The sequence below is a fragment of the Lycorma delicatula genome, chromosome 13 (genome assembly GCF_047948215.1).
Source record: "Lycorma delicatula isolate Av1 chromosome 13, ASM4794821v1, whole genome shotgun sequence".
Lineage (NCBI taxonomy): Eukaryota > Metazoa > Arthropoda > Insecta > Hemiptera > Fulgoridae > Lycorma > Lycorma delicatula.
The window spans coordinates 39622577-39634670 of record NC_134467.1 but is presented as its reverse complement, the minus strand read 5'-3'; the positions used below and the strand labels follow the sequence as shown (position 1 = coordinate 39634670).

The window sequence follows — 12094 nt, the reverse complement described above, 5'->3', positions numbered from 1 at the left end:
ACTAAACATATGTATAAATACACGGTAGCATTTTCCACCTCTAATCTTAACCTTTGGAAGTTTAACTTAGTTCCAATATAACTTGCATTTATGCTAACAAACACGGGATAGTTTTTTATAAAGTGTTGTGTAAAATTGTATAATCTTGCTGGTAGAATTTACAGCTAGTGTGAACTATTTTTTTGATGAGAAGGTAGATGATGAAATGAAGCAATGCTATGTTCTTCTTGAATCATTATATTTAATTTGTTGTCACCCTTGACAGTTTAATGGAATTACAATAGTTATATTAACTTAAAAATATATGTATGACACTTTAGTCATAACTGAACTTGAACATTATCAAGAAACTATGAGTCCCCTTGGACTGGAATGAAAACATGACCGCACTGTGTGTAATCCAGATGTACAATATAACTAACACTAATTGTCCATCCAGACAAAATGAAAAATGCGACCGTCCTAGGCGGGACTTTAACATAGAACATAACTAACACTAATTGTCCATCCGGGTGAAATGAAATATGCGACCATACTGGGCGGGATTCTAACGTAGAATACTAGTACGGCTTCACTTTACGGTTAGCGCAAGCACCCACTAGATTGCAGCACTGGACGGCTTGACGTGGAACGGAACACTTGCTTTTAAAATTTACTTTGATTTTCAGTTCTACCAGATGGTTGGAATAACACTGATGGAGGAATAACAAAGTGGATCTCTGAAGATCTTTTTTCTTACTGAATACAGTAGACTGAATTGATAGTGTATGAGTAAAATATTTCTAAAAACAACAAATTATTGCATCACAAATTTTTATTTATTTTAAGATTGTTTTAATACGAGGGCTATTCAGAAAGTAAGGAACGTTTTAGAATTTTAAAAAACCAAGTACAAGAAAAACTTTTTATTATATACATGTGAAAGAGGAACTAAAATACTACTTTTCAACATAATCACACAAATTCAGGCACTTATCATAGCAGTGGACAAGCTTTAAAAATCCTGTGTCATAGAATTCTGCCGCCTGTGATCTCAACCACTCCGTGACGCACCCATCTTGCACAAAATTTGTGATAGCCTAGCTTCTGTGAAACAATTTCAAAGTAAAGTCCGTGAAACTTGTGGGAAACATATAGAAAGCTCAGTTATTGTGAAACGGCGGTTTTTCACAAATCGTTTCGTTCACTTTGGAGACCAGATCGTCAGTCACAATGCTCGAACATCCACTCTTCTCTTTATCGTGAACATTTGTTCGGCCATTTTTAGACTGAATGCACCACTTCCTGACAGAACTTTCACTCATTACGTTGTTCCCGTACACTTTACACAGTTCCCGATAAATTTCTATTGGTTTTAAGTTTTTTGCCGACAAAAAACAAATCGCAGACCGCACCTCACAACTGGCGGGATTTTCGATTGCAGCACACATTTTTAATTTGTATATAAAAAACAGGCAGTGCGAAGATGTTCCCGTTGTCACGGCTGGACGCTGACTGAGGTGTCGAGCACGAGCACACCAATATATATGCAATTGGCGTGCCTTACTTTCTGAATAGCCCTCGTATTATCAAAATAAACTCTGGAGTCTGCTTTACCATTTAGACGAATTTGATATGTTTACTTACCATCCTATAATTTCAGAAACGCTGGATAACCTTATATTAAAATATAATAAAAAGAAAATTTCATATTGCTCAAATTTGGAAGTATAAAGTAAAAAAGCTCTTGCTACTTTTGAATGCAGTAAAATAGGGGCCTTATTAAAAATATTGGGTAAAAATGAAATATTGGTTTTATTAATATTCTAATTTCTATAAATATATATCTGTGGTCCAGAGTTGGAGGACACCATGCCACATTTTTTCTTTTTTATAGTAGAGAGCAGATTAAAGTTTTAAACTACACCATTTCTTAATTTTTGAATAAATGTTTTCTTCTGCTACACTTTTTTAATCTACATTAAAAAGCTTTTTTATCTACATTTTCCAATTGTTTCATTAAAAAATGGACCTTCAAATGAGTTTTTAAGATTTTTCCAACATCATTTGCAATCATACAACTTTTAATTTTAATTTAAAAAAAAAAGTTATGTTTGATACGTAATTTTTCATAATTTATATTTTTTATATACAACTGATGATGCGGGATCCTGCAAAAGTGCTTTTGGAATAAAAATTAGGTAAGTGTCATTTCATTTACTTTGTAATTCTGTACTTGGGTTGTTCAAGTTGGTTTTTGATTATAAAAAATATATATAATATATTGGTACAGAGGAATAAGGGTCTTATAAATATTGACTTTAGAAAAATATTTCTAAATATATATATATATTACAACATAGGATTGTTTCATTCATACAAACTCTTGACATAATATTTCAACATGACTTGACCCCTTGTCGTAATTCAAAATCGGTCACGACTTTCTTGCTAGAAAAAAAAAATTAATGTGCTTGATCGGTCTGGTAATTCACCAGACTTAAATCCCATTGAGAACTTATGGAATATTTTGAAGGGAGATTTAGGTAAGATGGGCTGAATGACAAAAGGACGCATAGTAACTAACTATAAAAGTGTGGTAAAATCAAGTATATGTATACTAATCTATTGGAATCAATGCCAAAATGTTTTCATGAGATCATTTCTGCTAATGTAGTACATACCTCAAAGTAATACATCTATTTATCAGTGTACATAAAGGCATAGAATGAATAAAAGCATAACTTTTTGAAAGTTTTTTTTTTTACTTTGTCTCAGTTAATTTGTTCAATATAGTATATTATTGTAAAAAGCAGGAAAATTACCATAAATTGCACTCATAAGCTCATTTTTGAAAACATTGGACATGGTGTCCTTTACCTCCGGACCACAGATAAATATACATATATATAATATTTAAATTCTACAATTATGAAATTCTGCAATCTAAACACACACATATTTTGTATTCAGTAAATACATCATATTTTTGTTATTAATGCAGGTATACACAATTATTGTTTTATTTTATTGATATTAGCGTGTGAAAAGTTTTAACTACATAGTTCTTTTTTTAACTGATTTCACTCTTGAAGTCAGGAAAATGGCTTCAAAAGTCGTATTTCTTTTTAGTAAAATTTCTTATACCTTTTTTTATTAAAATAATTATTTACTTACTTTTCAAAAAAAATATTTTTTTGTAAAAAATATTTCTCGTATTACTTACTTGTTTGTAAAATAATGTTCCACTGAACAATTACACAACATCATGTCATTTTTATTATAAAAAATATCACCGACTTCATCAAATAGCCAGCTAGATACAACTGAAATGTTTAGTTTTGAATCTGAATGTTTAACAAAGCCTTTTATTATTTCCCAGTTCTGAATATATAAAAAGTTATATGGTTCAGCAATTTCATACACAGGATTACCACCTTGTCCGTGAACCCACTGAGCTCCATATTCTATTAGATAATCACCTGAAATCAAGACAATTATTTCTTTTTTAAAACAGACTTATATTTTACCAAATATTGGTAATAAAATGAAATATCCTTAGAAAGAAAAACATTTAGTATTTTAGAAATTAATTGTTTAGTATTTAATGATCTTAATGACTTAATAAAATGAAATAATTATGCTATCAGTTAAAAAATCAGATACTTATGATAAAAATACTCAGTTATTATAGAATTACTAAAGAGATATAGAATGAATTGGAATTTCTGTTGCTGCTGTCACACTCCTAAGTAGATATTACCATTTACAAAGTGGTGTTTATATAATTATTATAATTAACCTCCATTTTATATGACAGATCTTTTTTTAGTTCTCCAGAATGTCCTTCACAGTGGTTTGACATATAAAAAAACAATTCACGATAATTACATTTTACAACTTTATTATAAAAGCCATGATTTTTAAAAATCCTGTTTTTAGTGTCTAATAAACTCTCTCTGGTAGTTGATCTATTAAAATTATTAAAACTAATCCAACATAACATAATCTTATACAAAATGGAAATTTCCTCTGTACAATAGTGTACAAAACTGGTAGATCATAAGAACATATGAAGTACCATTAAAGCTATTTTCCAGCTAAGAGTTTAGTGGAGTCTTAGCTAAAATACAGAGCGTTTCATAATGTTCTTCGGAGTTTCGAAAATTCATTAACAAAAAACTATTTCACTCATAAGAATAAAAGAAGTACTGTAAGAAAGAGTAGTTCAAATAGTGTTTTCCACATATACTACGCAGTTAGTAAACCATTTGCTTGCTTGGCGTCGACAGTAGAGAAAATGGCTGCCACAGGAAGCGAGAACTCGTTTCGTGTGTTAGAATTTCACTTGTCAAAGTCAGTAATTTCTGTGCAACGTGCGTTTCGGTTGAAATTTCATAAGGAGCTACCAAGTGACAATTCAATTCGTGCACGGTATAAACAATTCAGTGAAACCGGTTGCTTGTGCAAGCGAAAATCAACTGGTCGTCCATCAACCTCAAAAGTCAATGTCGAATGTGTGCATGGAAGTTTCATTCACAGCCCGTCAAAATCAACTGCAGCTGCAGGCAGAGAATTAGGAATTCTGAAAACAACAGTGTGGAGAGTTCTCCGTAAACGTTTATTATGCAAACCGTACTGTCTTCAATTAATCCAGCGTCTTTCTGATGGAGATAAAACACGTAAGCTCGATTTTTGTTTACAGTTACAGGAAAGGATGTTGTTAGATGAAGGTTTTCTAAACAAGATAATTTTCAGTGATGAAGCTACTTTCCATATTAGCGACAAAGTAAACCGTTATAACGTGCGAGTTTGGAGAATTGAAAACGCACACGCTTATGTGGAACACATTCAGGATTCTCCGAAAGTAAACTTTTTTGTGCGATATCTCGTGAGGCAGTGTATGGGCCGTTCTTTTTTATAGAAACAAAAGTAACCGGCATGATATACCTGGATATGTTACAATTATGGCTTATGCCTCAGCTATTCAACGACTTCATTTTCCAGCTAGATGATTGTCCTGCCCGTTTTCATAGCGAGGTTCAACAGTACCTTAACACATTACCTTGGCGCTGGATAGGACGTGCATCTGAAGAAGACCAACACATTATGCTGCGGCCACCAAGATCACCAGGCCTCATGCCACGTGATTTCTTTCTTGGGGTTACGTGAAAGATAAGGCGTTTATCCCACCGATGCCGCACGATATCGCATAATCAATGCAATCATCTCTATCGAAAATGACATGTTAGAATGAGTTTGGCAAGAGCTAGACTTTCGTGTTGATGTTTGCCATGTCACCAGAGGAGTGTTTATAGAACATATTGATAGTGAGCATATTGAACATTTATAGATTTTAATAAAAACTGTTTGAGTCCCTGCATCACCTCGTACAACTTTCATTTAGGTTAATGAAATACTCTTTTTGTACTGAATTTTTGTAACTCCTAAGAACATTATGAAATGACCTGTATAATAGTTTTACATCTTTATAATTTGTGATGATGAGAATACTATATTATATAAAAATTACCAAACGGTGCCGTGTACACTCTACCGCCTAGACGATTTGATGCTTCCAAAATTGTTATATCAGAAAAATTGTTACTTAATAAGCGAGTTGCTGCACCCATGCCTGATATCCCAGCACCAACAATAATTACTTTATATTTCTCCCTGTGAAATTTAAGACATTGAAACATCATTAAATATTTTGTACATGAATACTTAAATTAATCAATTTTTATATTATCAATGAAAATTATTGAAATACAACTGTGAAAAATGTTGGTAAAAATGTGAAGCTAAATTTTGAAGTGATCTTTTACAGGTCTTAATGTTAAAAAGAAAATTGTTTACCAGGGAACTAAAAAACTAAAAAACATGGTGGGTATCTGTTTAGTATTTTGAATACTGATCATTTCTAATTCTGCTCAATTTAATTCAGCAAATTATGAACTATTTATTTTGTTTGTACTTACATTTGGGCTTAATAATAATTTCCCATTTATTGTGGATGATACCAAACATTATAGAGCTGAAAAGGGATCAATGAAGACGCCTCCTCAAAGATTGCGGTTACTGCAATCAGGCAATCCCTGGGCAACAGTCTAGTACCAGCTGATTCTTCCACAAAGATGCTGCTACTCAGCAACAAGTATGCAGGATAATTTATCGAATAGTCCTTTTCAGGACCAACCAAGTATGAATCACTCATCAATCCCCATTTGTAACAACTTACAGACTTGATATGTCACATTAAATCGATTTCATCTGCTAAGATCTCTCACATCTGATCCTGTAGAATACTGTGGATATTATGGCAATACAGGACAAGACTGATACCAAGGATGAAACAGGTCTTTACTGAAGGGAAAGATTAATACGGATATGTTCTGGTTGGGGCCATAAATGATGAACAGTATGACATTGAGACATATATCAGGTTACATCTCACAGATTACAAAGTAACTTATGAAGAGAGAACAGCGGATGTCTTTGTTATGGCTGTGGAGATTGCCAGCACCAATGTTGTAAATATTTACAAACCTCTGCAAATCAGCTGGTGAAATCTACCTGTAAGATCCTTCAGTCACCCAGTTGTGGTTGTTGATGATTTCAACAGCCATAGCCATACCTGGAGATATCAGGAAGAGGACAGCAATGAAGCTATTTTAAATGAGTGAATGGATATGTATCTCCAGCTTTTGTACAATGCTAAAGATCCAGGAATATTCCGATCTGGTAGATGGCTGAAGGATTATTCTCCTGATTTACGCATCATATCTAAATCTGGACATAAAGATATGACACAATGAAAGGTCATCGGGTCTTTCCTACACAGCCAGCATAGGCCAATCATAATTCATTATGTTACTGAAATTCCATCAGTCATCTCCATTCCTCAACCTCGATGGAATTTTCAGCTTGCAAACTGCGAACTGTTTCAGATGGGTCTTGATAATACCGTTCAGTGGATTCCCTCAATTATGAGCGATTTATGAGTGCGATTAAAGTTAATGCCAGGAGATGTATTCCACGTGGTTTTCAAAAGGAGTACAAACCCGGATGGTCTCAAGAGTGCAATGAGTTATATGCTGAGTATCAGGAATCTCACAATGGCAAAACAACTGATGAAGTCTTGAGAGCTCTCTATAAGAACAGGAGAGAAAAATGGCATAAAACAACGGCGGGACTCAACTTAACGCATTCTAGTCGGAAGGCCTGGGATTTTATAAGAAGGCTTGTTACAGATCTAAGGTTGTCAAGTACAGTCACTCACGTGAATGCTAATGGTGTTGCATCCAGGCTAATGAAGATTTTGTAAACAAAAATTGACAAGGCGCAGACATGAACCATGAAAAATGAATTGTACATAAAGAGGTCCCATCTGAGACCGCATCCAAACTACTCACGTGACTTCTGCATTGAGGAGCTTGATATAGCCTTGAATATGCTGACAGTAAATAAAGCTGTTGGCTTTGATGGCATATATCCAGAGTTTCTTAAGACAATCGAACCTAAGACTAGATTCTGGCTAATTGAATTTTTCAATGTGATTCTGAGAACTGAAAAACTGTCAAAAATATTTTCAAACAGGCTAAGGTAATTGCCATCCTGAAACCAGGCAAAGACGAAACTGATGCTTTTCACTACCGACCAGCATTGCTATTCAGCATGACAAGCTACTAGAAAGCCTTATTCTAAATTGCATTCAAGAGCCCATTAATCAAATCATCCCTGCCGAGCAGGGTGGCTGGAAATCATTGGAGCTGCTGAGACCAGGTCTTAACATTGATAACTTTAGTGGAAGCTGGATTTCAGCAAAGTCTCAAATTGGCTGCAGTATATCCATGACATATCAGACACGGACTCCTTGAAAACCCAGTATGCAACCGATCTAGCATTGGTCTTATGCACTGTGGGAGTGTGCTGATCGATGATATGATGAAATTGGGCGATTACTTCCATAAATGGAGACTTTAACCTAACCCAAATAAGACTGAGATTACTGCATTCCAACTAAATAATAAAGAAGCCCTAAGGAAGCTACATGTGACTTTCAACGGAATTGAAATGCCCCATAATTACAAACCAATATATCTGGGAATCATTCTGGATCAGTCCTTGACATTCAAATAACAGTGCATCAGGTTATCTAAGAAATTTGGCTCATGAGTGAATCTACTTTGCAAGATTGCTGGAAGCAATTGGGGTGCAGACACCAATACTTTACGTTCTGCTGCACTCACTCTTATATATTCTGCTGGTGAATATTGCGCCCATATGTGAGAAAATAGCGCACACACAATAAAGATTGATGTGCAGCTCAGTGAAGCCATGAGGGTTATTACAGCTACTGTTAGATCAACTGTTAGATCAACTCTTATTCAGTGGTTGCCTGTCCTGACTAATATTGCTTTGCGAGATCTGAGGAGGAAAGCAGTTAAGGTAGACTTGCTAAAGAGGATTACTTCTCATAAGAACTCTCCCTTGTACAGTACCCTACAAGATATACCAACAACTCGGCTGAGGTTGTGTGTAAACTGCCCTGGGCTGATTTAGAAAATATCAATTCTGTTGACATGGCCTCCAACTGGCGATAATGTTGGAATGAATGTTCACCCAACAACGCTCATCTGCTTCAAGATCCAATAGAAGAAGGTTGAAGGATTCCAATTACTGTGCCAAACTTGGTCAAGGCTGAACCATATTAGGACAGGTCAAGGAAGGTATGGTTACACCTTCAAGAGGTGGGGTTTCCACCCTCTGCTGACTGCAACTGCAGAGCGAAGGAGCGGACAGTAGAACATATTGTTTTGGAGCGCCCACTTTGAGCATTTGATGGTAATCTGGGGACTCTACATCAAGTGATTCCGAGTGTTCCGAACTGGTGGTCAAATTTGGACATTTCATCTGATTGTGGATACTTTTGTGTACTTGTAAAACCATATAATATATGGTAAAATTAAAATTTGAAGGAATTATCACCTCTGGAATGAAAATAAGAATTAAATTCGCATATGTTAAAGGAAAATACACTCTACAAGTTGTTTATACAACAGAGTAGTTCAGTATTGCATTTAACGTAAATAAATATGGCAGATAGTTTATATTACCTTTTATGCATATTGGTACACTACCGTGCAACACTTTATAAATAATAAGAAAAATTACTACTTTTCATTTGAAGTAATGTTATAATGCACAGTGTCACAGCAAATGGGAGTTAATTTATTGCTTTAGACCATCTGAAATGGTCTTTCTTGTAACTATGATACACATAAAAAAGAACTTCAGATATAATTATTACTAATCAGAGTCGCTTTCTCTGAGAATAATTATATTCACTATAACCCAGTCCTGTAGTGAACAGAGCATAGGTGCCATTTGGGCTTGACATATTGATATCCGGTCATTTAACTATCTCAGTGAATAGGATAACAAAAAACCAACTCACTCCTGATTTCTCTCGGAAGTCCTAGAACAGGGTGCTTGTTACTTTTGAGAATTGTTGTAATTTTCAGGAGTAATTTGTGACTATTGTCGGATTACTATGTCCATTATGGTTTCAGTATTTACATACATACGTGTAAAATATCAATATTCAAGAATCTGTGAGTGCATATTTATGTTTTACATTGTGGCAGAAATAGAATTCAGTTATGATTTGCTTTACACATAAAAACTATGATGCACTAGATTCCTACTAAATTTTATGCTAATACGCTGAACATCTGTGGAAGTAAATTAGCATGGTCTTGATTACAAAGACTTTTGTTTTATTTAAAAATGCCTACAATAAACGGTAAGTGATGATAACAACCTTTTACTTCTTTCATCAGGACAGAAATAATTTGAGATATAACACTTTTGGATCGATTCAGCTTTCAATACAATGACATTTTCTAAAGACTATTATAAACAAAATAAAAGAGTTGTTCATTCACTATATACATCAGAGTCAGGTTTGCAAATTAAAGTATAATGGTTAAAAGGTATTCTTATCCTTTTAAAGTGGATGTTTGTAATACCATAGATCGATTGAACTAGACAGATTATCTACATAGGGCCACTAGATCTTTTTCCATGATGTAACATGCACATTCCCATTTTGTAACATGCTGCATGTCATCAGGTACTGTAACGGTTAATCATCAGCTGTTTTCATTTACTTGACACATCACGTGCCATGAGTCAAAACAGCAGACTCAACTAGGTATTCGACTGCAGAAATAATGGTTGCTAGTGTTTGGTTGTGTGAGTGTAAAAATGCAAATGAAAACTACGTAAGCAAAAGAAATAGATTTGTTCAGAATTTTGGTATGGAACTTCATCAGTAGAAACAGAAAGTAGAAGTGCAAATAGAAATAAAAATAAAGTAGAGAAAAAAGCTTTCCATCAGTCAAGTCCTCAATTTGAATTAATCTGGTTAATTGAATAGCTCAATATTGTTCAGAAATCCTGTTTATGATCTATTATTCTTAGACAACCAGGAAAAGGTCTTCAGAGTTAAATATTCTGCATTCAACAGCAAGTTATTTTAAATACACTTTATAAGGTTTAATTTGTAATACGAGGGTTATTTTTTTTCAAGGTCTGATCGGTAGCAAAATAAAAACCCTCGCAAAAATCATATGAACCTTTGCGTATATATGTTACGCAGCATTTCTAGTATGGCCTTCAATCACGCTGTGTCACTTTGTTTAGTTCTGAACACGCAGCTAGCACATAAACATGTCTACAACAATAGCATCTCCCGCCAAATGTGAAGTGCGTGTGGTAATTCGATTTCTTCAAGCTGAGGGGTACAATGCAGCTGAAATTCATCGACAAATAAGTAATGTGTGAGGTGAAACCTCAATGAGTGGCAGCAAAGTGCGACAATGGTGTAGGAACTTTAAAGCAGGACATACAGATGTTCATGATGCAGGCGGTCAGGGAAGGAAGCGAGTGTCAACCGACGATCTCGTTGAGCAAGTGGATGATTCACAATTTCTATATTGAGTGATTCGTTTTCTGAAATTTCACGGTCAGCTCTCTACATCATTGTGAGTGAGAAACTTCAGTACCACAAACTGTGTGCGAGATGGGTTCTCAAAATGCTGTCCGACCATCACAAACCAATGAAAATGGATGCCTCCCTAATGTTTCTCCAGCGCTACCACAATGAAGGAGAAGATTTTTTGAACATAATTGTCACAGGGGACGAGACATGGGTCCATTTTGAAACTGAAGAAACAAAACAATCCAAACAGTGGATGCATTCTCATTCTCCCAGTAAACCAAAGTAGTTCAAGCGAACCTTCTCCAACAGAAAGTGTATGGGCTACTGTGTTCTGGGACCAGAATGGAGTTCTCTTGGTGGAATTCATGGAACATGGCACGACCATTACTGCCGCCTCATACTACATGACCCTTTAATGTCTATGAAAGGCAATTCGGAATAAACAGAAAGGAATGTTGTCATCAGGTATTCCTTTTCTCCAGCTGCACACGTTTTCGTTGGGAAGTGTTTGAAAAACCCACCATACAGGCCGGACTTGGCTCTATCCGATTTTCACCTCTGTTCACATGTAATGCTGGCTAGGAGGACAACATTTTGGCACAGACATCGAGCTGCAGACCAGCATAGAAACATGGTGAAAACACAGGCGGCTCCGTTCTATGAAGAGGGTATTGGAAAGTTGGTACCACGCTCCAACCTAAATCGGAGTGGTGACTATGTAGAGAAATAGCGTAACTATGTAAGTACTTGTTAAAAATAAAAAATTTTTTATTTTCACTGTTGTTTTAATTTCGTGACTGATCGAACCTTGAAAAAAAAATAACCCTTGTATTTTTTTTAAACTCTAGTTTAACAAATCATTCTAGCCTGATTAATATATTGTTATTTTTCTTTTGATGAAAAAATGCATAAATAAATATAAAATTGATTAAGTTATAAGAACAATGTATGTTCTCAACTCATTGTTGAATGAGGTTAAATTTTAAGCTCTACTCAAAATTCAGCAATGTTGTATTATTTATACCTTTATTCCAATACACAGCATAATGTAGAATTTAATGTACGATTACAATATAATAGTACTGACACTTGATTAAGCAATTCTGC

General features: G+C 34.8%; 1 protein-coding gene across 4 annotated transcripts in view; it reads right to left on the bottom strand.

Moving 5' to 3' along the window:
* The window catches only part of LOC142333762 (spermine oxidase-like), a 34665-nt gene that overhangs the window by 21367 nt on the left and 1204 nt on the right, over positions 1-12094 (bottom strand). For all 4 annotated transcript variants that reach the window (XM_075381254.1, XM_075381251.1, XM_075381250.1 and 1 more), the window contains exons 2-3: positions 5513-5655; positions 3206-3461 (exon numbers count right to left, since the gene is read on the bottom strand). In XM_075381254.1, coding sequence (XP_075237369.1) covers positions 3206-3461; positions 5513-5655 — 399 coding nt within the window. The remainder of the gene's footprint in view (positions 1-3205; positions 3462-5512; positions 5656-12094) is intronic.